Below are 27,155 nucleotides of genomic sequence, written 5' to 3'. Positions count from 1 at the left end.
GGCTGAGGCTAAGGAGATGGGGACACATGGAACACACGGGTGGGGTGGGGGCTCTGGCACAGTGTGTCCTGCCCAAAGCTGAGGGTAGTGGCCACTGCGGATCTGCCCCCTCGGCTGGCCCAGGCCTGCCATCACTCCATGAGGCAGAACTCTGTCTCCTGCGGTCGCATGTTGGGTAACACATACAGAGCCACAGCTGCAAGAGCCAAGAACACCATAGGCTTCCACATCCCAAACATGTTCTGTGGGGACCAAAGACAAATGGTGAGTGCCCAGCCTTCTGAACTCCTCCCTAAGCTAGAGATCCCCTGCCTACTGGTGCTGGAGAGATACCTCAGGAACATCATAATGGTCCAGTCTCTCTTATCTCCTGGGTAACCGCTGCAGACAATGTGGGCTTAGTCCTGGCACCATCAGGTATCTGGAACAACACTACGTGGATGACCTGAGCTGGCTGCCTGTATTCATGCCCCGTGGGGTGAGAAGAACCAGCTCCTGCGTGTAGGAGCAAGCTCAGAAGCAGATTTCAGAGAATCCAAATGGTTGCAGCAAAGGATCAGATGCCACGGCAAGAAAAAGAGGGTAAATTTGGGCCCTTGGGAAATGCAGCAGCATCATTAAATGCTTGACGGAGGAAAAGTGAACTCAAGAGGATGATAAGACTAGGGGGGAAGCGAAGAAAGTGCACCAGAGTATGGCAAACATGAGGTTCTCAGGCAGCCCAGACCGTTTGTGGAGAATGAGGTCCTTGAAGGAGACTGAAGGAAGTTGGTCACTGGCCCCGGGAGGCAAACACCAGGGTCATTAAAACACCTCCTTGGAGAAAACAGGAGAAGAAAAGAGCAGGCTGATGACAGCCTGCTGTACAACCATTTGTACGTGACTGATAAGCTGGATGAGGACCTGGAGAGGAACACCCTAGAGGCTCACCCTCACCTGTAACTTGGGTGAAGATAAGAAGGTGGCTGGTCACCCCTGAGGATGAGGTGAAGTTGGCTGCAAAAGTGAGTACTTTGAAACCACAGGGTCAAGATTAAAAATAAACACAAAGCTTCATAGGTGAGAACAGTGGACAGTGGACTAGATCTAATAGAGTTGAATGGAACATTCTGCCTTGGATCCAAAAAAATCAACTGCAGGCAGAGAATGGGGAGAGAACGCTTAGCATATGCAGTGTGCAAAGGGCTTTTATAAACCATACATGAAATAAGTTAGCAATGTGATATTAGTTATCAGAGAGCTAACGTGATCTGAGGCTGCACGAAGAGGCTGCTGTATGGTGTCTTCCTACTTACTTGGGAGCAACCAATGAAGAGAGACGAGAAGGGGAAACAGGATTGGAATTTTATCTGATGCTAATATTAAGTCCTTAGAATCTGATTCACAATTTACTGGCTGTATTACATAACCCCTCTATGCCTTAGTTTTATCACACATAAAATGATAGCTACCTCAATGGGTTATTGTGAGAATTAAATGAGTTAATACTTATCAGATGATTTCAACAGTGCCTGGCATATAGTATGCATTACGTAAGAGTATGCTCTTTTTATTATTTATGTGGTGTTTTATCATTTATAAAGTACCTTCATATAAATGAACTCATCTGTTCCTTACATGAGGAAGCCAGAGGATTTATCATCCTTTCCTTACATTTGAAGAAACTGATGTTCAGTTTATGCATTTTGCCCACTGGGACTAAGCTCTAAGAAACAGAGACAGACTCACCCAAGTTGTCTGCCCGCTTTGTCAGCCACACTTTCTACTCTACTCTGCTGCCTGAGTTTCTGGATGGGAGCTGCATGCTGGGCCGTAGCCAGGCTCTGGGTATAACAGGCTCCTCCAAGAGGATGCTTACCCAGGAGTTCCTTCCTCTCACTCTGGTCAGGCCTGGCTGGGTTTGAGTTGGTGAAAGGCTATGGCTGAATGCTTTGGGTCTCATCCCATACAGACCCAGAAATCTGGGAGTGTACAGGGAGCAACAGGTACAGGGAGAGACCCCTCTCACCAAAGGAGTTAAAGACTGACCGTGGTGAGTAACTGGAATGTCTAAAAGAAGAAAGGAGAAGGGTTGAAGAGAAAAAAAAAGAAAAAAGTGAGGAGGAAAAAAGGCAGGACAGAAAAGGAAATAGTGATAAATGCTACCCACAAAGGCTCCAGCGGTCACTCTGAACCTATGCAGTGAGCCAACTACACTCCATTTACAGGGATGTTAGAAGAGAGGGTGGGGGAGTGGGAGTGGCAGGGGGAGCGTGGGAAAGGAGCCAAAACAGGCCAAGAGAGAATAGTTTATGGGTCTGGAAGGGCTCTACCTTGGGCCATAAGACTACGTTCTGCCTCCTGAATTTGGTGCCCTGTTGACAGATCAGATTACATGGACTGGTGCCCAGAATATATCAGTTTGGTTCCCTGAAAACACTGCATTTCTGGTTAGTGGAAACTTCTCACCAATACCACATTCTCTCCAGAGAGCCTAGCTTGGGAAGCCAATTACAATAGAATCTGACCCCCAAAAGGGATGTGGCATTCTTGTTCTGATTTTTTGGAGACTAGAATCCCCAAACGAGAGAACTTCTCAGTAGAAAGTATATAATATGATAAGAGTTTGATGCCAAGGCTGAAGGACGAATCGAGGTTGTCCTCATACAAATGACCTTTGGGGAGCACAACTCTCCAGACCTCCTTTCTCACCCAAGTGGGGAGGCAGTGATTCCTTATCTTGCCATCCTGGGTAGTGACCGTAGTGAGAGCTTGGCTCTGGGGCTAAACAAAGACAAAGAGCAGCCAGGCCAGCCTTGCAGTCAGACATCAGCTCATCAGAAGTAGTCGAGGGAGCTTTGAAAGTAGCCACAGTGCTGGGATCACTCAAATTTTTCCCAGCCAGAGTACAGAAAGTCAAACTATGTCAATGGCGAGCATTCCAGTTCCATACAAGTTAGGGAGACGTTCTCCGAGATGTTATGGGCTTTGCAGTAGCCCAAGGAAAAGCCAGGGCTAAAACTCAGACCTGACTATCACCTGTTGTAAAATGGCAAAAGCAAGAAGCAAGTGGCTCAGAGAAAAGGGAAAGAGGAGAGGCCAGGGCAACCTGCACCCTCCCTCTATCCCTCAGAAGGAGGGGACGCAATACCAGTACCTGCGTTAGGACGACGTCTCAGCCCACCAGCACCAGAGCAAAGCCGATATGACCACCAGGCCTACGAGAGGCAAGGAGAAGATGGGGGGATCGGGGGCAGGGGATGGCTGCAACATATCAAATGAGAAAGAGGCACGAGGAGAGACCAGAGATGAGAGATGGTATAAAAAGACGTAAACACATGAATCCAACAGATAATGAAGATGATAAAACAAAGGGAAAAGAGAAAGAGATCAAGAGGTTAAACAACAGGTAAGCGAGAGCAGCGGTATTTCTTCTCCGCTACTTGGGCCTGGTTCTCCCCGTGGGTCGCCTACAGGAGATGCAAAACTGCATGGGTTAAGCAGCGGCGTGGGTCCAATTCGGGGCCACATTTTTGGCTTGTCATATCCCTCTTATATCTTGTCAAGCAAGGGTTATCTGCACCTAGACCTTTCTTGTAGATCCGTAACTGTGGAAAAGTGAAGCTCCAGAGAGTAAAGCTGGGCTTTCCAGATGAGCAGGATGTCTACTTTGCCTGGGTCACTCTAGGAAGGGTAGCCTCCAGCCAGGCCACCTGTCCCTTTGTTAGCCCCATGTTCTGGCTGTTTTCCACCAAGTCTCAGTGTTCTGGGACATCCCCTAGGAGTCTGATGCTGTCGTTGTGAGACAAAGCGCAGTAAAACAAGCTAACAATGGAGAAGGGCTAGTTCTTGACTGCAACCATCTTCCAGAGAGAAAATGAATTTGCGGGCGGTAACACATACGCCAGCAGAGCTGCCTGTAAAAGATGCAGGACCCACTGAGGCAAAGGGACACCTCCATATGCAGACACAAGGAATGTACTTGATTGTGATGTAGAAAAATCCAGTTTCGTGTTTAGAAAGCTGGCACATGAGGCAAGGAAATCTATGAGGCTCTGAACCAGCACATGGCAGGGTATGAAGAATTCAAAGAAATAGAACACTGGGGAAGGGGCTATGGTTACTCCTACTTTTCACGTCCTAAACAATGGTCCTCTGCCATGAGGTTGACAGAGAACTCTAACTGGGTCCTTAGCCAGTGCTGCAGACTGAACTGACTGAACTGCTGAAAATTCCAGATAACCTTCGAGCTGACTGGGACATCCCACCACAAGAGACTTATTTTCTTCCCCTGTGTTTAAAAGGACAGAAAGAACCTGTACTGCAAACTGAGGACTTATTCAGGTACTACTCAAACCCTTCGGAAATCAGAGCCCCCAGTTACCTTCAACCAGGGCAGAGATTCAGCTAGTATGTTCCTGTATAGATGTACCAGTTGTTAAAATACAGAAATATTTTTGTACAGTTGGTACATTACCCAGGATACTCCCACCCGACCTCTCCAGATCCGGTAACTAAGGGGTCAGGGCTGTGGCTGGTCTCCCAAGACTGGCCAACGGCCCTGCTGTAGAGACGCAAACACTCTATCACTTCCGATCGGCCCTGGTCCCCACTCTCATGCCCTGTAATATTACACAGAGCCCGGGAGGCGACAGCAGCCTCTCCACACCCCTCACGGCAACAGAGGTCAGCCCTAATAGGGCACCTCGGGAAAGCAGGACTGGGTGACTTGCCCAGGCTGACAGAAATGCGTGGTGCGGTGCTAGGGGAGGGTGAAGAACCCTCCTGAAGTGAGTAACGAGGGGTATTACCACATAAATGAAAGGAGGCAGGACTCCGACCAGCACGCCCCAGTTCCCAGAGAAGGTGCTCTCTGTGAGACAGTTCCACAGCCTTTCCCGCAGAGACTGCTCTCTCCAATCCCACCTCCACCTCCACTTTCCCCAGTGCGATGCCTCAGAGCTTGTTGGCCTCTACTCCTGTAGAAGTCCATCCAAGGGCTGGGTCACACCTGAATGCTGGGCACGTGCGCCCAAGAGCCCATTTCCCACGTGATCCTGCCTTTGGGCTGTGGTTACCTTTTTGCTCTCAGAGGGCTTGAGGGGGTTGCTTCCCTCTGAAGCTTCATCCTCCTCCTCCTCTTGGTCGTCTTCTTCTTCCTTACCCTCCTGGCTGTGGAACTCTTCGTATCTCTCCTCCTGGTTTTCTTTGAAGTTAACCTCTCTAGGACCTGATGGCTCAGAAACTAGTTCATCCCAGGACTCCTTTGTTTCGTCAATTGCCTCCTTCATTTTGTCCTCAATTGCCTCCTTCGTTTCCTCTTCTATTTCCTCTTTCGTTTGATCGTCCAAGGCCATGTGGCTGGCCTTGTAGTACAGCACCACCTCCAGACTCTGTGGGGCGGAGGCAGTGCAGGATGGGGGATGCTGTTACCTGGGAAGATGCCCACCCTCATGACGATGCTTAACTACCTCAAGAACACGCTGCTTCCCACAGTGCACAGACAGCACTGTGTCCTGGGACTGAACTGATGTCCCACGCACAGTGTGGAGGGTAGCCACACCCGGACTCTCTGGACCCGTACCACATCTATCTGGCCAGTAGCCACTTCCAACCGTTCCCAGAGCTAAAGATTCTGCACCTCAACTGCTGCTTCCTACCCCTGCCTGGTGACCCCCCATTTTATCCAGTCCTCTTCCACCTATATGTACACAGCTGCTTTGAGTAAATCCCTCTCTTTCCATCCATTTGGTCCTTCCCTTGGGCATGTGACCCAAGAAGAAGAACAGGGGCCCCAGAAAATTGCACTGGTCTAACTGAGACAGTCATCCAGCCTAGGGGCTCCAGGTCTGAGTGGTCTGTATTCCACTCTCCCCTTGACCTCACAGGAAAAGGGAGTACCAACTTGCTATTAAGATAGAGCTACTCTAGACACATTAGAGATCCCAGAAGCTCCTGTACAAATACCTCATCTGGTCGGAATGGTGGTGAAGGTGATTTTCCTTCCTAGGATCCCCTTTAACTTTCTGCTTATCTGGCTACCAAGGTTACTACTCACCCTTCTGGTCTCAAAGCTGACCTCAGAACTCTCCAGGCTTGGCTTGGCCACCTTTTTACTTTTAACCCCACTGGCATTCTTGTGCGTGTTCTTATTGCCATTCGTTCCCTTGGTTTCTTTGGTAACAGAGGACCTCTTCTCTTTGAGCTGGTGAAACTCTTCCTGGCAGCACTGCAGCTGCCCCTCCAACTGCTCCTGCACGGCCAGGAGCCGCCCCTGCTCATCCACGCTAGCCTGGTACTGTAGCTGCAGCTCCCGCAGCTTGGCCTGCAGTTCTTTGATCTGTTGGTAGTGGAGGCCCAGTTATCCACAGCTGGACCTACATGCTCAGCCTGGCCCCTGCTTCAGAAATCTCCCTGCTAAAGCCCAGGGGGATGTAGGTAATACAGAAAACATTAAACTGTTGAAAAGGAGCCTCTAAAGCAGTTTTAGAGGTTCTCCCTAACTTGAAGTACTTGATGATTTACATCTAACATGATCAAAAAAGGATGACTAAAATTATGTTTTTACTGTGAACTGTCAGGGGAATGACAAAAGGGCTAACCCCTTCTGAACCGTGGGGCTTTATTACGTAGTTATTTTTTTTTTTTTTTTTTTTTTTTTTTTTTTTTTGTGGTACGCGGGCCTCTCACTGTTGTGGCCTCTCCCGTTGCGGAGCACAGGCTCCGGATGCGCAGGCTCAGCAGCCATGGCTCACGGGCCCAGCCGCTCCGCGGCATATGGGATCCTCCCAGACCGGGGCACGAACCCGTATCCCCTGCATCGGCAGGCGGACTCTCAACCACTGCGCCACCAGGGAGGCCCTTACGTAGTTATTTTTGACGGGAACTCCTACTTTGCCCAAGCTATTTCTCTAATAGGTACAATCATTACTATAGGAACTGTGTTGTACACTCTTGAGACTGGACCTGGGCTCCTGCACCTCACTCTGGAAACAGAGGCAAGTGCCAACCCTGCTCCCTACTCCCTGGTTTTGTCTTTCCTGGCCTCTGGCAGCACATCATGGCCTCCTTGGGTAGGTACCAATACTAAGCAACCTAGGCCCACATGTTTCTTGCTCTCTGAGCCTCTCCCATGCGTACAGCGACCCCCACTGGACAGAGGACTTCTCTTCGTCAGAGACAATGCCCTCTGTCCCATTCCTAGTGGATGCGGAACACTCTGCTTGGCATTACCAGAGATCCAAAAGAAGACACAGCCCTGGCCTTGAGGTGCTTACAATCTAGTTGAAGAGAAAAGGTGGAACACACACGAACTAAAGAAAATTGGAGGTAAAAAAAATACAACTCTACAGAAGTGCTCTAGGACAAAAGAGAACAGAAGCGGCAAAGGGGAAAAAAAAAAACCATTCAAGGAGTCTTGATGATCAGTAAATCCCAGTACAGTGGGCGCCTGAGAAATGTCCATCAGTGGCACAACAGACTGCCCAGCCTCTTGGGGTTCAGCCCCTGCTATGTCCCTCTGACCAGGAGGAGGGCAACTGTACAGAGCTGGCAATGAGCTCCTGTCTCTCTCCTCAGCCTCTCCGAAAGGGCTCCGACCTCCTCTGGCTCTAGGGACTCCTACCTGAAACCCTGCCTCCCTGAAAGCAGTTACCTCGTGCTCCTCATTTTGGGAGGCAACGGTCTTCTCGAGGCATTCCACGCACTCCTTGAATTCCTTCTCGCAGGCATCCAGCTCTGCCTTCAGCCCTTTCTGCTGGTCTAGCAGGTTTCTCATCTGCTGCTGCAGCAGGTCGTGCTCCTCCTGGCTGAGCTGGTACATGGCCTGCACTCCCTGCAGCTTGATCAACACCTTGGCAACCGTGTCCTCAAAGCGCTGTGGAGGGCAGGGGAGTGATGACGGCACCCTGAGAAGCCCCTGCCCTCCGCCCACTCTTTTCGCTAGGCCCTTTCTTGGGTACAAAACAGTGGCCACAAGGATCTGAAGCTGCCCAGGGGGAATCCTGTATTTCTTCCCATAAAGAGCACCATGACTGTGTTGATGCAAAGTCCTGAATCTTAGACTTCCATCCAGATGGAGCATCTCCGTATGAGGCGGGCAGAGTACCTCATTTATTTCCTGTAAGTTTCCCTGCTCAGCTCTGAGCCCACTGCCCACTTCACCTCTTGTGCCCTTCCCCGTGACTTCTCTCTTAATAAGACAAGCACCTTCTTCCCCTATCTGACCTGACATCTGGTGACTTTTACCTCCATATCTTCAGGCTCCGCAAGTTCGTCGTCCGTGCTGCTGCTGACATAACTCTTGTGACAGGTGTCAGAGCTAATGCTGGTGCCGTCACTCCTCTTATAGGCAATGCTGCTGCTGCTGCTGCTGCGGTAACTCCTCCCATAGGACTCCCTGGTACTGGTGCTACCGTCATAGCTCTTGAGGAGGCTCTCTTCGCTGGCCTGGCTGCTGTTGTAACTCCCGTGATAGCTCTCGTTGTCATCAATGTTACAACCTCTGCGACAGTTCTCGTTGCTGGTGGCCGTACTCCCATAACTCTTCTTGTAGGACTCAAGGCTCATTTTCACAGAAGGGGACTGGACTTGGAGCACGTGCATTTCTTCCAGGCAGAGCTGCAAGTCGGCCTGCAGCCTCTTCCGCTCCTCTAGAAGCCGCTCCTGCTCCTGCTGCAGCAGCTCCTGCTCAGTCTCACTGGCCTCGTACAGCTCCTGCAGAGCCTGCATCTGGGCGATGATCATCTTGGACTGCCAGGAGTGGGCGGGGAAACAGCATTGTTACTCTAGACACTGCGGTCCTTCTAGCTGCACCCCTCCTGGTGCGGATGTCTGAGAGCACAGGTCAGAGCACTGCACACCTACCCTCCCGTCTCACCACAGCCTAGATCTCTGACTTTGCCTACAGGTAACTGGCATGTGTCAATTTCTTGCTCACTGGAGAAAATCTCCCTGGGACAGATAGTCGACGATTTCTGGCCTCCCATTTCTGCTGGTTTCCATATGCTCTGGTAACTTCCTCTCTCCCTGGAGCAGCACTGAGTGGATCTCAAGGTCACTCGGGCTCCCTCCCCTCCCCTCTTAGTCAGGCGTATCCATTATCCTGACCTCTGGGGCTCAGTCCCCTCCGCCACCCCCAATTCTAAAATCAGCCCTGGCCTTGAATGTGAGCATATGAAGAACTTCTTCCTCAGAAGATGCAGACTTGGAATCAAGGTCTCACTACAAGTCCCTGTCGTAGTGAGGGACTCCTCCTGCCTCAATTCTGAATCTGGCCCCTGGGCATGTTTCCCAAGCCCTCGGGGCCTGGCTTCTTGGGAGCTGATGCCCAGGATGAGATCTGATTGGTTAAGGGAATATTTTATACCTGGTTCCTGGTGTCTGCTATCCAGGCTGAAATCTGACACCCCTGGAATCTGACCAAATCTCAGTTTGGACTTCAGCTATTCCCTACATATATCTGACTGTCTAGGCTAATATCTGAACAAATAGATTGAAATTGAATAAATTTCAATTTCAATAAATTGAAACTGTCTACCTGCTCTTCCTTGTCCCCACTGAGGCCTCAGACCAAATGCATCTCCCAACCCTGAACAGACATGTCTAGAAATCTCCTTCAGTGTGACCCCAGAGGCATGACCACTTGCTGGTGCTTGAGACCCATGGATTCTCTAGCCCAACGCCTCTGACCTGGCTGTTATTGCCACAAAGTTCCAATGAAGACAGTGAGGTCAGTACCAAGAACCCCACATGCTGGGAATTCTTTCCTTGGAAATAAACGGCCTCAGATGTGCCTCATGTAGAACGCCAAAAGGTTACAGATTTTGGTCATTGGAAAGCTTACTTCTCGATTAACAACGAGTTCATGAGGAAAGGATGGCATGTTTAGAGTCAGTCCTAAGGAATCCAAACAAACACTAAGTTGATCTACTTCCAAATACATCTGGAAAATGAGATGTTGAAGAGATTGAGTCAAATTATCAGGAGATCACAAACTTCCAGGTCATCTGGTTTCTAAGTGTTCACAGTGCTTCAACTGGGCATCCATCTGAGGGAGCAGCTAAGGCTGTACCTAAAGTCACATCTTAATGAGCCCCTGAATGGCTGAGAGGGAGGAGCTTTAGCTTCATCCTTGCGCCTGGCAAAACAGGGATTCAGAACTCTGACCCCTCTGTGGAGCCCCATTTCCCTACCATGCTGTTGCCCTCAGAACTATCTCCCTGCCTCTTGCTATAGTTACCTTGTTATAACCACATTTTGAGGACTTAGGCCATTTGGGATCCTTCGGATTCTCCAACACTTCCTGGAAATCAGACTCCTTGAAACGTTGCAGCGCTCCGTGCAGTTCTAATTGTTCCTTTAATACACTTTCTTGATTCTGTATCAGTTTTTTCTGCTCCTCCTGCACGCCTTGGTAGAGCATCTGTAGTTCACACAGGTCTTGTAACTTTGTAAGGAGCTCCTGACTCTGTGAGGCAGAGTGGAAGGGGGCTAGAACTGTGGTGGTTACACAGCAAGACCTCCGCCTCCTTCCTGCTCGGGACCCTTCCCTTAGCGGGGCCGGCTCTGCACAGCCCATCTGGGACAGGAGGGGAGTCTCTCTTTGGAGACCTGCTAGTTGAGTAGTAATGACCTCATATGTTTGGAGGCATCTTGCAGTTTGCAAAGTGCTTTCAAGTACATTTTCTCCAGACGGACTGAGTATCTAAATATAAAATGCTGGACAGATTCCAGAGTATAGGATGTATTTTAAGATTTAGAGCCCTAATCAGCTATACTGAACAGTTCTGTTTGAGGAGGTTGGTGAGAAAGGAAGGAGTGGTTGGTTAAGAAGAGAAAAAGTTCCATCCCCACCCTTCTACTTCTCCCAAGTACAGTCACATCTGGGCAGCTCCTCACAGCTAGCAGCCGCCCCTGGCTGTGATTACCTTGTGGAAGAGACCAGATCTGGGGAGCGGGAACGTGAGCCTGTGCAGCTCTTCGTGCAGCTGGCCCTGCGCCTCCTGTATCCTCCTCTGCCTCTCCAGGAGCTCGCGCTGCTCCATCTGCAGCTGCGCCATCTCCTTCTGGCTGGCCTTGTACCTCTCCTGCAATTCTGTCAGTCTGAAGAGCAGTGCGTCACACTGTGGACGGGGCAGGGCGCGCAGGGGTGCTTACTCTGGGAGGCAGGCTCCCTGGCGTTTCTCTGCCCCGTGCGGTCAGCAGAGCACCCCGTGTGCTCTTACCGCTTGTGATTCACCAGGGTCTCCCACCCTGTAGTCACCTTAGACTCATCACCCCAAGCCACATTGCGCCCATACAGGCCTAGATGCTGAATGGGCACCCCAGCAGGCTTCTCAGGACCGAAGTTTGGCTGTGCTCTAAATTTTGCCTACTAGTTCTTTCTGAGGGCGGTTTTCGCGGGAGGTTATCAGCGCCCCTCCCTTCTCATTTCCCCACCTCCATTTCCTCTGGTAGATACCATTTTCTCACCCTGCAGGGAATTCTAGTTCCTGTTACTCTCCAGTTGTTTCTACAACTAATTATGCTCCTATGCTCCAATAAGGACTTACTTTCACCCTAATTTTTCCCATTTTTGTTTTCATAATCAGCTTTAAGAATCTTTAGAGAAGTATGAGCTATTGCTGAATTTGGGTTGAGAGGACTAAATCATCCCATGATTCCAAAAACCCAAATCTTCTAATATCAAACTAATCTCAGTGTCCTTTTAGGAGGAGAGAAGAGGCTGGCTCTGTAGGCCAGCATGCTTCTCCCTTCCCATAGTTTCTTCCACTAGGAGAGAAAGTGATGAGCAAGTTATGGACCCCCTGGACCTCTAAATGGAGCGGGAGTGGCGGGGGGTGGGGAGGGAAAGTGAGCCTGGGTGTAGAAAGGCAGGTGGACTATTGGGGCAGCCCATATAACGTCCCCAGTTCTGTGTCTTCTGAAGGCCTTTCCCTGGGGACATAGCCTACTGTTGGCTGTGGCAGGAGCTACTGAGTATTCTGGCAGAAGGCGACTAGCTCCACCATCTTTTGGAATCTTGTACCTTTTTTGCATCATGCTTCAACATTTTTCCATTTCCTGTCAGTGGTCAGGAGCTGAAAGTACTCAACAAGGCTAACTAATAATGACTTGCATTTTACACACTATGGAAAAAAGGCTAAGTGAAGAAGGCAGGCCTTATTTATCACTACCAGGATTTTTTACTAAAAGAAAGTGAGATAACAGTAGTATTCTGTTCAATTTAAAGAGGGTAAAATTCAAGTTTAGAATTTAACTACTCTGAAGTCACAGAATAAATCCTGAAAAAGCCTAGGTCCTTCTAGTACCCAATTAGCACTCTGGGCACAGACCATGCCTTTTGACAAGAGCACCTACAATCTGCCTCAGAAAACTGGACCTTCTCTTTCTAGTTCTAACAATCATAGTTGTGTATATGGGCCTATGTATATGTTCTTTTCCACAAATGACAAGATATCACTACAGTTCTAACAATAAGGTATAAATGTCTACACACATGAAATCATGTGTGAAATCTTCAGGTGTTCAGACTGGATCCAGAGGTATTGATTCTACTAAGCTGTGGCTTGGGCTCAAAGTCAAGGTCAAGGCAAAGTTTTAAAGTTAACAGCATGGGGCTCTGCCTCTGTTTTCTGCCTTTCCACATTCATCTGTGATTGGACAGGAAGTCCACCAAGCCTCTTGGTTGGATGACTTCATCTTTTGCCTCTATACCTCCTCTCTCCAAGGCTCAGGAGATCTCACCTCTCTTAATTACAATTACCTTATCGGCACACATTCCCTTGTCCTCTGGGGTGGACTGGGTGGTCTTGAGCTGCTGCAGCTCCTGCTGGCAGAGCCAGAAGTCCTGCTTGAGCTGATCATACACGTGCTTTTGCTGCTCCAGCGCATCCTTGCTGGTCTGGTACAGCCACTTCATCTCCTGCAGCTGGGCGTGCATCTCCGCATTCTGGGGCAGGGGAGGCAGACCCCGCCGTCATCCCAGAAGCCCCCGTGGCTGCACTCTCTCCTCTCAGGCAGGGACTAAAGGGTCCTGTCCTTTCCAGTTCCAATTTCATCCCAGCGGGGACTACCTGAGATGGACCAATCCCTAACAGGCTCTATACAGAGAACTGGGACTTCCTCTTTTGGAAGGTGGGGAAGGGAAACGGCTTCCTTTTTACAGCCCTTTCTGATTTAAAATCGAAGGAGGCTGAGCGCATCGTGACCCTTTGAGATCACGTTTCCATGAAGCACTTTATCTCCCTCATCGACAGCTCCTCCACAGAACTCCACCACCCCACTCCTCCTGTGGGCTTGTCCTCTCATGGGAGGCTCTGCCGTGCTACATTCTCCCTCATCTGAAGCTTCTTTTACCTTCTCTCTGCTCTCTTGGAAGGAGGCCACAATGCCCTTGAGGTGCTGCACCTCTGCCTTGTGGCAGCACAGGCTGTCCTGCAGCTGCCGCTGCACAGCCAGCAGCTTGTCCTTCTCACACGTGATGTTCTGGTACTGCAGCTGCAGCTTCTGTAGCTGGCACTGTAACTCCTGCGGTGGAGGGGCCTTGGGCAGTACCTCTGGGATCCTCAACCCACTCACGCTTCTGCTTGAGTCACTCTCAGACACAGTCTGAGAATCCACTTCCCCCTGCCCTGCACTTACGGGTGTCCTCTCACCTAACAGAGGACTCGAGGGCAGCTGGAGTTCTGTACCTGTGGTGCCGCACAGGGGGCAGCTGGAGCTATTTCAACACTCAACTCTTATCCCCCTCCCCCCAAAACTCTGGCACCTAAGCAGCCCCTCACCTCGGGGTCGTGGTTACCTTCTCACTCTGGCTTTCTACGACTGTGGGTTTCATAACTTTGAGCTGCCGGAGCTCAGCCTGAAGTTGTAGCTGCACCTTCAAGAGCTCATTCTGCTCATCCTGGCTAGCATCATACTTTTGCTGCAGGGCACAGAGGCTGGTCCTCAGCTCCTTGCTCTGCGGTGGGGAGGATGTGGGAAGAACGGTTACTCTCATGAATCAGCTGACCCCTCTCCAGACCGGAGTGGTTCTTTTCCAGACGCAGACATCTTGAGGCACTCCCACAGGCATATGGTTTAGTTTCTTTTCTGCGGCAGACACTCGATAGCGACTACCATTTCTAGAATGCGATGCTGTGTGACTTCTCCAATTGCTCTCTGGTTGCAGGGCAAGAGTCGGCAGAGCACAGCCTTCCTCTGCGTTCATCCTCCCCTGCAATGGTGACTCCACGTAGGCCCTTCTGCCCTCCCCGATGCCCTTCCCCTGTCAGTGTTTACCTGGGTGACACTGTGGGAAGTCTGAAACCGAAGCACCTCATTCTGTGCACACTTGAGCTCCCTCTGCAGCCGCCTCTGCTCCTCCTCACTGGTCCGGCGATGATGCTGTAGCTCTTGCAGCTCACAACTCAATTTCTCACACTGTGTGGGAAGCGCAACAGGAAGGCGGATTTACGACAGGTACCATAGGCTCTCTGGGAACAGGCTTGGGCAGAGTATGTCATTCCTTTTACCGGAATATTCAGGAAAAGGCAAGCAAGGGAGACCCTGGAGTCCTATCTCTTGCCACAGCACCTGCTTCCTTTGTCAGCCTCGTGTCTAAGGAGATGCTGCTGCCACAGGCCAGGAGAAGGTGGGAGCGAGGCCGTAAAGGGGCCTGCCTTTCCCTACCTTGTCCTGCATGTCATGCATCTGCTCCTCAGCTCCCAGCAGCTGCTGTCGCAACAAGTGCATTTCAGGATCAGGCTCCAAGAAATCCTCTTCTGAAGTCTGAGTCTCTGATGACTTTGTACTCCGTAGTGCTTCGGACTCCAGCCACCTTTCTGTTGCTCTTTGTGTCCTGTAATCCAGAACCCCAGAGTCACGTTTGGGAGAGAGCTCTGCCCAGCACCACCTGCCAAGTGTGCTTGGTCCTGATGCCTTCATTTTAGGCAAAAGGAGCCTTCTATAGTGATTCACCTCTCAAACACACCTAGGAGATTATAGAAAAAGTCCCCAGCACCTCAATCTGCAAAGGCATGTCTGGCTCTGGGAGACCCTAAGAGTATACTAATCCAGTCGGGCTCGAGGCTGGGCCTGGAGACACGCTAGCTCCAATCTGGAGGTAATATACCATTAGACTGAATCAAGCCTGGGAGGACAACAAAGGAATTGCTTCTTATCTGCTCTAGGGCAGAGCAAACCAGACCTAATGCCTAGAATGGAAGAAAACTAAATTTTAGAACTCACTCAGTTCTAGTCCTGAAACATCTGGGTTGGACCCCAAGACCTACTTCTTGGCAGTATCCATATCCTTTGAATACCATGGAAAGGACCGGCTCACCAGGACCGGAGGGAGGCTCATTAGTCTGGCATCTGCCTTCATCAGTTCTACTCAGGGGAAAGCCCAGTCCTAAAGAGCCCCGCCAGCCTCCAGGCTGTACCTCTCACTCTCCAGATCCGCAAGCTGTCCTGTGAGGCTGCTGTTGCTCTCCTGAAGGGCCTGGTACTCCTCGTTCAGGGAGTGGTAGCGGTCCCGCAGTTGCTGCAACTCTTCTGCAGAGGACAGGCAGAGAGGTGAGATCCCAGGGAGGAAGCACTGATGACCAGCCCCCAATTTTCCTGCCTAGAAATCTGGCTGCAGAAAGCTGAAGAGTTTCTTTTTCTAAAGACAGATGAGATACCACATGCAGAGGCTTAGAAGACAGGGCCCGGAAAGTTCCACACTGCAGTGAGTCTTTGTCCTCTTTCAGTGAGCTGCCCTTCTTTTCAGCTTCCCAGAAGATTGCCCTGTGTGCCCATCTTCAAAACCCCAACCAAGGGGTTGGGTAGGGGTGGCAGGGGGTAGAAAACCAACCAAGACAGCCTTGAGATTTTTGGGAGCTTGCGAGGGTTTAAGTAAGTTTTTGGTTTACTGTGTTGAAAGTTTCCACTCAACTGTTTACAGTTAATTTCCTCTTACACTTTTAGTACAAAAAGCTGAGAGTGTTAACTGCCAGATGTCATACTGCCAGTGCCAGGCTTTCAGAGACAACCCAGGCATCCTTTTACTTCCTTTATGACCACACCAAATCCATCGGCCTGCACATGGCCAAGAATTCTTTCTAATGATCTTTTATCTCTGACAAAAAAGCCCACCCCAACCAAACCTACAAATCATCCACAGGCATCAGCAGAGATCTGGTTGAAATGTCCCAGCACATGTCCCTAAGTTCCAGATACCAATACTTTTTAGTGCTGTGATAATATAAACACCCATATCTGTTTTGTTTCTTCATGATTAAGAATTATTTCTCTCAGAATACTAATTTTGTTGATATTTAGAGAATACTAACTTGCTCGAATTAGAACACAAGGCCTATCTTACCTGCTTTGAGATTCAACACCCTGAAATTCACTTCTAATGTTCCCTCTTTAGTCCAATCAAAAGTCCTCGGCATACTCCAGATTATCATAGAAGGAAGGAAGGAAACTAATCTTTAATGAAAACCAACCACGTGCTAAGCATTAGACTTGATGAGTCCAGCCTCTGATTCAGTTGTGTGTGAGCGCCTTCAATACACTAGGCATTTCATTTAATCCCCAAAATAGTCCTATAAGGTTTTCTTTTTTTCTTTCTTTTTAAATAAACTTTTAGTTTTAGAAGAGTTTTAGATTTACAGAGAAGTTGCAAAGATAGTGCATAATTCCCCAGGAATGTTCTCACCTAGTTTCCCCGATTGTTAACATCTTCCCATGGGTACATTTGTCATGACTAAGGAATGAACACTGGTACTTTACTGTTAACTAAACTCTATACTTCATTCAGATTTTTCTACATTTTCTCTAAGGTTCTTTTCCTGTTCCAGAATCCCATCCAGCTATAAAGTTTTATTAATCAATTTTTATAGCTATGTAAACTGAGGTCCAGGAGATAATAACCGGGCTATTTATCCTGCTAATTAGCAGAGCTGAGATTCTGAACTTGGGTCTGTTTAACTCCAGCCCAAGCGTTCCCACTGTGCTGGTCTCCCTCTCCTAGTACACCAGTCCAAAAGTGCTTCTGAGAGGCCTGCTACAGCTGGGAAAACTTGCAGTTCTTTGATTCCTCGTTGATTGCCTCTGCTTGACCTGGCCTAGTACAGGGCCTCGCATTATACCCAGATCATAAATCTAGCCGCAGAATAAAGGCAAATACTCTGATGTCATGAAGCCTAGCAGCTAGCTAGGAGACTGAGCAGAGCTCCAAGCTTTTGAGGACTCACGTATTACTGGAAATAACCTCTGTTCCTCTCCAGCTGTCTTGTGCTCTGGTTTGCTGCCCCCTAAAGCTTCTACTTGGGGAGGACTAAAGAAGGCTAAAAATTAGCATTGTGGGCATTCTGGGACTTGGGAGCAGGACTGGGAACCCCTCACCCCAACCCACACAGAAAGTGACCCAAGCAAAGCACCATGATGCCAGAGCAGTGGGAAGCTTTCCAAGGTGACAGGCCCCTATACGCCCACCCCAGAAATGGAAACTTTCCCAGGAAGGGCTTTAGCACAGGCAAATCAACAAATGCCCAATGGCTCTCTGAGGAAGAATTCTCAGGGTACAGCTCCATGGTGCTATTTCTTACACCATTATGGACTGGTTATATGACATCAAGTTTTTCTCTCTTACAGTCTTGAATCCAACATGGAAGCTTTTTCTAGAGGCTCCCAATTCATGATCTAAGCCCACCTTCCACCATCTTCTTGAATATTACTTCCCTCTGCTTGATTTGACTGACAGACCAGGAGGAGGGCTGGCTTTCTCATACCTTGCATCTCAGAGAAATCTGAGAGACTTAAACTATTGGATGGGTCAGAGTTCTTCATTTCTATTTCTGCACGGAGGGAGGTGATCTCCATCTCATACTCTCCTCGGACGCGCTCCATGTCCTCGAGTTCATTCTGCATCCGGCAGAGATCCTCCTGCAGGGAGGCTATGTCACTCTCATGTTCAGTCGCAGAGTCCTCCGCTGCTTGCCGCAGATTCTGGATCTCAGCCTGGGCCAAATGCAACTCCTGCTCTACTTCCTTAAGTTCACACTCTTTTTCATGCTCTAACAGGGAAATCTCCTCCCGTAGAGACCGCAGCTCACCTGCAAAGCCCAAAGACGATCTTGAGTTGATCAAGAGGACAAGTGAACTGATCTACCATATTCTAGAAGCACAAAGTTAAAGGCAGACTTATTTCTTAGCTGGAAACTCCTGACAACCCGCTCTCTACCCCATCAGAGAAGTATAGCTTCACCTGATATGGAATAAAGGGAATACCTAAGAAGAGAACAGAGCGAATCTACATAGCAAGGTGCAGTAGAAAAGTAGATCTTGAGGTTTGGCATCAAAAACAAATTAGGTTACTCCAAACAAAAAGTATTAAGTGCTTCTATGAAATCGCCTGACAGTTAAAGACCAAACCTAATTTACAGCATTTTACTGATGCCCTGAGTCTTTCCAAAAAGCCCCTTACTAAAAAAATTTACACAGACTATTCTCATCTATTCAGTCTGGGAGCTTAGAAATCACAGAGCCTCAGATCTCCCATGAACTGCCTGTGTAAGTACTGGTCCCAAAACAATGTGTATTTAGAGCTCACAGCTGAAATTCAAATATAGGTTCATCTCATGAGAACCAAACATGAGAAATAACCTAGATGCCAATCAATAACGGATAGCTTAAATTGAAGAAGGTAAAACAGAATATTGGCAGCCATTTAAAGGAAAGTGGCAGATCTATAGAGAAGACATGAGAAAGTTTCCATAATATACTAACTAGGAAGAAAAATGAGCTGTAAAATACATGGTATTATCTTATTTTTGCAAAAAATATTCATATGTATAATATATAACACAAATATACAAAGACATAGAAAAAGTTCTGGAAAGATATATGTCCTAAACCATACAGCATAGCTGCTTCCGAGGAATGAGACAGCATGTGAGAGGGGCTTTTACTTTCCACATCATATATATCAGTGCTGTCTGACATTTCACAACAAGCCTATATTTTATAATAGGTTTTAATTTACAAAAGAAATGTGTCAGAGCTCTCAGTATCCGTGGAGCATCTCAAGGTTTCTGGACAGAGGTACCCATCCAGGATCAGGAGAACCTAAAAGTGGAGCGAGAGTAAAAGGCACTGCCACCAACAGAGAATTCAAAATTTGGGAGTCAGGATTCAGGAATTAGTGAGGATTGGATTGGGAGGGTCAGGACCTTCCCACAAACTCTTTGCAAGGCACACTGTCCCCATCCCTTGCCCCCAGCTCCTGTTCATTCTACAGATTTCAACTTTCCCTAGCCTCTCCCCCAACCTCCTCAAAAAATTAAGCAAAGCCCTCCATTAAATGCTCTCATAGCCCCTTGTACTTTTTAGTGTGTGTGTGTACATAAAACGTTGGTCTCCACTTGTAAGCTTCATGAAGACAGGAAACATGTCTGTTTTTCTCACCATTACAGGTTCAGGATCTGCCAGAGAACCTAGCATAATGCACTCAATAAATATTTGTTGTATTCATGCATAAATGAGGCAGGGATACATTTAGTCCACACACTTTTACTGAGGACCACGGGTACAGAATTACATGTTCGGGGTGGGAGGGAGACTCAAGAGGGAGGAGATATGGGGATATATGTATATGTATAGCTGATTCACTTTGTTATACAGCAGAAAGTAACACACCACTGTAAAGCAATTATACTCCAATGAAGATGTTAAAAAAAAAAGAATTACATGTTTGGGTATTTTTTTAAAAACTAGAACAGAACATGGAGGTTTGAGAAGAAAAACTTGGACACACTGCAGACATAAACGCTGAGCGGACCAGGTGTCTCAGAGGCAAGGGTGCGGGGTGGGAGTGGCACGGGGGTAGGTCTTCTGCCAACCTCACACGGGCGGCTCCAGCCACATCTTTGCCAGTCTCTCCTTCTCTACAACCATCCAACCATCCTAGCTGTCCCCTCTCTTCAGTCTATTCGACAAGTATTAACTGATCACCCCTGTGCCAAGTCCAAACATCTCCACTTAGATTCTCTGACTTCCTTCCTGTTTGAAGGAAACAAAGTCCTTGCTCTTTCCACTACTGAACGGACACACAAGTCAACCGGCCATTAGGATAAAGGCCTGGGTGGGTTTTCTGTTGGAGGGCTGACCAACGTCTACTTCCCCACTTTGTCCTCAATGCTCGGGCTCAAAACTCCCTTAGGTTCTCCTCTGGGGTCTAACCCTAAAAAATGACATTCTCAGATGCACTGGGGAACGGAGAAAGGTCGCGCTCAGCCTCAGAAAGCTCTTAACTAGAAACACAGAGGGGCGCAGGGGTGGGGCTTGCAGGCAGGCCCCAGGGAGGGGCTTATCGGGAAGATGGGCGGGGCGGGCCCGGCTGGGAGGTGGAAGGGCCTGACCAGGGTTCCGAAGAGCTGGCGCCGGTTGGCAGTGAAGCTGGGGCCGTCGGGGCGAGGCCGAAGACCCGGGGAGGGGGACACAGTGAAGTCAGTTCTCACTCACTGGTTATGGTCTCCATCTCGCCAGAATCCACCCCCTACCCCGCAAGCTGTCTCTCGGGGGGCCTCCCGCCGCCAACCGGTCCCAGCCCCCAAGGGGCTGTGGCGGCCAGAACGGCCTCTCAACACCAGCTACCTCTGAGGCCGCGCGCGCCCCCTCTTGGCGGAAACGGGCAACGCGCGTGCGCAAGGACTTGGTTTCCTCCAGCGAGGTGGGGTTTGGGCGCCTTCACCAGACCCGCAGCCCCAGCCCCACCCCCACCCCACCCCCGCGCTCAGATGAGATCCAGTGCTCTACTGGATCCTTTCCTCCATCAGACCAACATGATCTACTGTGACCCATCCCCCCAAAACCCAAGCACCAAAAGCCCTCCCTTGACTTCATTTCCCTTATTTCTCTGCTTCTCTTCAAGACATGACTACGGGAACTATGGGTACTCACCTTCTCCATTTCACCTCCCCTTTCCTCTTCGATCCCGATACAATCAGGCTTCTATCTTCACTGAAATGTCTCAGAGCCCTCCATCTTGCCAAATCCAATGGCCATCTTACTTGACTTAGCAACTTCTGACACCGCTGATCACTGTCTCCTTGAAGCACTTTCTGCTCTTGGCTTCCAGGGCATCAGATGCCTCAGTAGTTCCTCTTACCTCAGTCTCTTGTTCATTTCTCCTCCTCTATTGGACTTTTAAATTCTAGAGTATCCCTGGGACTAGACCCTTTTCTCTCCTCTTTCTATATCTCTCCATGTGATTTCATGGTGATCTCGCTTGGATTCAAATGTCATCTATACGCTAATGACTCCCAGATTTATATCTCCAGTCCTGATTTCTTCCCTGGTTCTAGATTCATATATCCAGCTGCTTCCTTAATATATTTACTTAGATGTCAATAGCCATTCCAAACTCAACATGTAGAAAACGTGTCTTAAATGGTTCCCCTAGCCCCAAAATTTGTTCCTTGTCAAGTTGTCCTCATTCCAATAAATGACACCACCATCTATTCAGTTTCTCAAGGCAAAGTCATCTTTCATGTCTCTCTTATCCCCCAATCCAATTCAGCAAGTCCTGAGAACTCCAACTTCAAATTATATTCTCAATCATCTCCATTTCTACTGCTCTAATCCCTCTAATCCAACCAACCATCATCTCTTGACTGGACTATTGCAGTTATTTGCTGACCAGATTCACTGTTTTGACTCCTTTCTCTTCATCCAATTTCCACACAGTAGCTGAAGTGCTCTTTTAAAAGTGTAAAGTGGGGACTGCCCTGGTGGCACAGTGGTTAAGAATCTGCCTGCCAATGCAGGGGACACGGGTCCGAGCCCTAGTCCAGGAAGATCCCACATGCTGGGGAGCAACTAAGCCCGTGCGCCACAACTACTGAGCCTGTGCTCTAGAGCCTGCGAGCCACAACTACTGAAGCCCGTGTGCCACAACTACTGAAGCCCATGCACCTAGAGCCCGTGCTCTGCAACAAGAGAAGCCACCACAATGAGAAGCCCACACACCGCAATGAAGAGTAGCCCCTGCTCGCCACGAGCCCGCACGCAGCAATGAAGACCCAAAGCGGCCAAAATAAATAAATAAATAAATAAATTTATTTTTAAAATAAATAAATAAAAATGTAAAGTGGATCATATCCCTCCAGCCCTGGCTAATACCCTCCCATGTTTTTCCACTATACTTAGAATAAAAGTCAAACCTCTCAGCTGACCTATAAGGCTCTCTGTAATCTGAACTCTGCCTGCTTCTCAGAACTCTCTCTTACCCAAGTCCTCCACGTGCACTTTGCTCCAGCCACAATGGCCTTTGTTCTGTCCCTCAAACACATGAAACTCATTCTTGCCTCTGACCTTTTGCAGTTGCTGGTTCATCTGCCTGGTGTGCACGTCCCTCAGATCTTCCTCATTATTCAGGTCTTAACTCAAATGTCCTCTTCTCAGAGGACTTTTATAACTACCGTATCAAAAATAAACTTCCATCTTACCCCGTCTCTCCAAATCATATTGTTATATTTTCTTCATAGCACTTATTGCCACCTGAACTGGTGGTGTTTGTCTATTTTCTGCCTCTCCCCATTAGAATGTACTCTTCATTAGGGGAGGGATCTGGTCTATCTCGTTCATAGCTGTTCCTCCAAGTATACAGGCACTCAATAAATGGTTGACAAAACATTTAAATTAGCCCTATTTCACAGTTAAGGAACTGAGTCTCAGAGAGATAAAAGTGACTTGCCCAAGATCACAAAGCTTGTTATGTGGCAGAGCTGGGCTCAAGAATCTAGGTGACCTGAGACCAATGCTCACACTCTTTTCCCTGAGCAACATAGCTCCTGCAGTTTCTCTCCTTCCCCTCCCCTCCCACCTCAGCCTGTTTACTGTCTACTTTTCCTGCATCTACCTTTGCTTACATCTTCCTTCCCTTCTCTTTCCCTCCTCCTCTCCCACCTTGGCTTGCTCCTCTCCAGGCCTGCTTGCCGGCCTTCCTTTTTTTTCCATTTATACTTCTCTTTTGGCTTGATCTCAGTTCTCCCCGGAGAGTCCCTGCAGTTTTCTAGGACAGCTCCCAGGAACCTTCCAAAAGCCCACAGATATAACAAAACCTGCCTCTTTATTTGGCGGCGCATGTGGGACGACTGCCTTGCTGCTTCCTAGACAAAGGCACGTGGGTGTTAGAAGAAAAGGCTTTTGGGGCCACCAGCTCGGTCCTAGGGAGCAAAAGAAGCGTTCTCATCTGCCTCCCTTAAAAGATGCAGAGAGTCCCCTCCAGGCACTTCTCATTGGCTCACTGCTCTTCCCATGATGCCCTTGGAGGGACAGACAAAAGCAATCTGGTTTGGAATTCAACCTTGACTACCTACCTGTGGCACTGACCAGGAGAACAAAGAAAAAGGGATGCAGGTGTGAGGGGGAGAGACTGAGGAGAGAAAAAGGAGAGAGCCTCGGAACGGGGGTGAAATGGGAGGGCAAGAAAGGGAAGGAGGGGGAACAGAAGAGCCAGTTAGAGGTGCAAAAAGAAAGGAAATTAGGTAAAGAGGAGGATGGAGAGGCAAGGAGAACAGGGCAAGAATAGTAGAAGAAAATGAGGAGAAAGTACCGAATTCGGTTCCGATGGTCTGCTATGTCTGCTATGCCTCAGCCACACCCTCAAGAAAAAAGTACTTGGATGACCACCTGCCTCCAGTCCGAGCGCTAGGATTTACCTTGGAGCTGCTGAATCTGCTTGGTGAACACCTCTGCCTGCTGGGCGCTGGCCAGCCGCTCATCCTCCAGGAGTCCTGCAGTGACGGGGAAGCTGGCATCAGGCCTGGGATCCAGTGCCTTTGGGCCCAGGCCCTCCGGCCCCATCACAGGCACTCACCCTGCAGCTCCAGCGAGTCGTCCTCATGCTGCCCTGCCAGTTCCCGGGTCTCCTCCAGCTCTGCCACCAGCTGCAGCACCTGAGCCCTCAGCTCCTCCAGCTCCGTCTCCGTGAGGCTCAGGCCCCGGTGCTTGCCAACCGACAGGGAGCCCACGTTGCCACCTTTCTGCACTTGATCATCCTCTTCTTCCACCTCTTCTTCCTCTTCTTCCTCCTCCTCCTCTTCCTCCTCGTAGAGAGCTGGGAGTAACACTTCCCCTAGGAGAGACCCACCCCCCGCCACCAGCGAGTAAGAGCCGACTTCCTTTCCACAGTCCTTAGAGGGCCCTCCAACTCACTGTCCCAGGGCAGAGATGGTATAATAGTGCCACCTGGTGTCCCCCAAGGAGCCCCTGGGCAGGACGTGCATGCATGAGGAGCCCTCAGGTGTGAGAGTCAAGTTTGGAGGTAGCCCATCCCCCTCCCGGGCCTTTTCTGGACCAATGTTGCCCCTGGTGGCCTCCAAGTACTGCCTCGGGCAGACTGGGCAGCCAGGTGCTGGCTCAGCCATGTGAAGCTGGCACAAGGATACCTGATTCTTCCATCCTCGTCTCTGGGTAGCAGGACAAGTAGTCAAGAAAGATTCAGACACTGGGTGTATCTTTAAGCCAAACAGGGCAAGAATTATAGTTTGGGGGTTTGTACAAAGTTTACAAATGATCCGGGTGGCTTGTGATAAATTAGCCTTTCCATAATAAGAAAGGGTTGCCTGTCAGTAGGTAGAGAAAGAGAACATCTGAATGAAATGACTCTATATGTTTTATTGGACAAACACTAGGCCCCTTTCAAATATACTCTATTTAATAGTCTTTTTGGAATTTTCTACCAGGTCCACTTTTCTTTTCCCTGCTGAGTGTCAGGAGATCTCCCTGCTGACCACAAGGCAGTTTTAAGGGGGAAGTCATAGGTTGTACTTGGGTGTAAAAGATACCCTGACATTTCAACGCATTAAGAAACTGGGGTGTGCTAGTCCTCAGCCTCTGGCTGGCGAGCACGCCCTCCGTTGCTGCAATGCAGTTCCTCTAAATAGAAAATCTTACCTGGATGGTAATAGTTTGCTTTGTTTTAAAATTTGGAATCTCTGATCTTTGTCCAATAACCACAGCCTAAGGTTCACCTGGGACCCCTTGCATCATCTGTCCCCCTCGGGGGAGCAGGATTGTCCATATTGAGTGTGCATAGGGACCCTTCACAGGAAGTCCTGGAAACAGGACCAGCATCCTTCCAGGCTCCTGGTGTTGGTGGAGATACATGCGTGTTGGGAGGTTGGCCTTCTCACCGGCCCCGCTCCCAGGCTCCCTCTTTCAGGCGGTAAGATAGCCTAGAGAACCAAAGCCGCAAGGCTTCCATTTGAAGTTAGTGGTGGTGGCACCAGAAAGACAATTCACATGCTCACTTCCCTGCTTTTCAAAATAAGAGACAGCTTGGGATGTGGGTCTGGAGGCAGTGAGAACAAACCCCCTACTGACAGGCTGCTTCAAAGCTCTGTCCAACAAGGCCTCTTTCTCTGTCCGGCAGCTCCCCCGGGACACACAACCTGGTTAGCTGGTGATTAGGACTCCAAAGGGATGTACCCTGAACTTCCCTCAAGGCCTGAGCCCTGAGGAGGGGTGGAGGGGGCTCAGCTGAACTGCGGGGAAGGGCTGTGTCCTGGCTCAGAGTTTTGGGGGTCAGAGGGAGGAAGGAGAAGTGAAGGGAAATTGGCTGAGGGGGATGGAAAGAAAGCTTTTTGGGAAAACTCACCCTCCATAGCTTGCATCCCCCGCCGTTCCAGGGGCCCCCAGCGTTGGCCTTTCTTCCTCTCACAACCCTCTGACACCTCGTAGGAGCCTGAAGTGGTCACTGTGGGTCCTGTGAGAAGGGAGAGAGGAGGGCCTGTGGGATGGTAGGGGAGGCTGGGGCGCAGAAGGGACACGCCTTCTAGCCCTTTGGAGCCCCGGGTTTTTCATCCCGGTGGAAGTACTTGGCTCACTCTGCCAAGAGCTGCGATTCTCCTCCCCAGGCCGCCCCTCAAGCTGGGCCTATGGGGACAGCGCCCTGCACTGCCCAACCTCGCCCGCATCCCCGTTCCAGGCTCCTGTCCCCTGCACAGGCAGAAAGGGTGTGTGTCTCTTTAGCCCAGAGGGGGCAGGGGGGAGATGGGCAGGGATGGCAGAGGGCGCGACCCAGTACAGAAGAGGCTGAAAGGGTGAGGTGGAAGGGGAAGGGGTTGATGGCGGGCAGGGGTCGTGTGGGAAGGGGCTCTGCACCGGAGCCGCTCCCCTGCCCTACATTCTCTCCCTGGACTTCGTCCACCCCACCCCCGCCCCGCGCTCAGAATAGTTGGGGGTCCGAGCGGGTGCAGGGTCTGGAGCCCCCAGGGCTGGAAGCACCGTTGGTCTGGAGAGACGAGACTGACAGGGCTCAGGGGAGGCACTGCCAGGGAGGATGAGGCCGGTGTGGGGAAGACCCAGCCCGGAAAGATGGAGACCGGGCCTGGGTGGGAGGCGGGATGGAGGGAGGAAGACTTAGGACGTAAAGGTGGGGAGCAGCGGAGAGGGGAGAGGACGTGGGGGTCTGGAGGGAGGAGAGATGGAGAAGAGGAAGGAGCGGCGATGGAGTGGTGAGGGAGGGGCGCTCTGACCTGGGCCCGGGCAGCTCCAGCCCGCGGCGCCCGCGCCGGCCCCGGCGCCCGCCTCCATGGCCGCTCGCGCCGCCGCCGCCGCCGCCGCCGCCCGGAGCAGACGCCGCCGCCGCCGCCGCCGCGAGGCCGGGGACCGGAGCCGGATGCTCAGGGGAAGGGAGGGCGGGCCGGCCGAGGGGGCGGGGCCTGGCCGGGCCACCTGACACCTCCCCCGCCGCCGCCCGGAAGCTGGCCCACCACCGGAGCACCGGGACCCTGTGCTGGCGGGAGGGTCCCGGGAGGCCGAGCGAGCGTGTCCCCCGACACGCCCCGAGGCCCGCGCTGAGGGAGCGACCAGATGTCTTGGTCTAGCAGTGGGTCCTGCTGGCAGTTGGCTGAGCGGGGAGACCGCTCTGCGCCATTTGTCAGGGCCCCGTTCTGCTCGGTGATGGGGGAGGAAAACCACAAGGATGGACAAATCCTCCCGGCCTGTTTTCTCCAAAAGCACGGATGCTTACATTCCCCTAGCTTCCTACGGAGCAGGTCGGAGCTGCCGCCCAGCTCGGCAGTAAGCGCGGACCCCCGGCCGCCGGCCCCAGCCTCAGAGCTGCGTGAGGGCAGGAGGAGGGAAACCAAGGCCAGGATACTCGAACCTCGGGGCCCTGATCCCTCTGCTGTCCCCGC

At 50.3% G+C, this 27,155-nt stretch overlaps 1 protein-coding gene across 7 annotated transcripts; it reads right to left on the bottom strand.

Annotated features, from left to right (window-relative positions):
* Positions 1-26,550, bottom strand: CCDC136 (coiled-coil domain containing 136; the record flags this gene model as incomplete). Of its 7 annotated transcripts, XM_079711592.1 has the most annotated exons (18): positions 1-242; positions 5,058-5,372; positions 6,038-6,319; positions 7,634-7,855; positions 8,227-8,730; positions 10,220-10,447; positions 10,908-11,102; positions 12,746-12,931; positions 13,339-13,509; positions 13,784-13,942; positions 14,263-14,403; positions 14,653-14,821; positions 15,405-15,516; positions 17,742-18,065; positions 23,673-23,747; positions 23,831-24,088; positions 25,613-25,720; positions 26,493-26,550. In XM_079711592.1, the coding sequence occupies 18 exons, from the start codon at positions 26,548-26,550 to the stop codon at positions 132-134; spliced, it is 3,618 nt and encodes a 1,205-aa protein (XP_079567718.1). The 7 variants fall into 7 exon arrangements, with proteins under 7 accessions (XP_079567718.1, XP_079567722.1, XP_079567719.1 ...); XM_079711593.1 differs by lacking the exons at positions 1-242; positions 5,058-5,372; positions 6,038-6,319; ... (2 more) ...; positions 10,220-10,447; positions 10,908-11,102 and adding an exon at positions 3,142-3,243; XM_079711594.1 differs by lacking the exons at positions 1-242; positions 5,058-5,372; positions 6,038-6,319; ... (2 more) ...; positions 10,220-10,447; positions 10,908-11,102 and adding an exon at positions 3,142-3,243 and having other exon boundaries at positions 17,775-18,065.
* Between the last annotated feature and the right edge of the window lie 605 nt (positions 26,551-27,155).

This window comes from Hyperoodon ampullatus (assembly GCF_949752795.1).
Source record: "Hyperoodon ampullatus genome assembly, chromosome: 9".
Lineage (NCBI taxonomy): Eukaryota > Metazoa > Chordata > Mammalia > Artiodactyla > Ziphiidae > Hyperoodon > Hyperoodon ampullatus.
The sequence above is the reverse complement of the archived record's forward strand: the minus strand, read 5'-3'. Positions and strand labels throughout refer to the sequence as shown.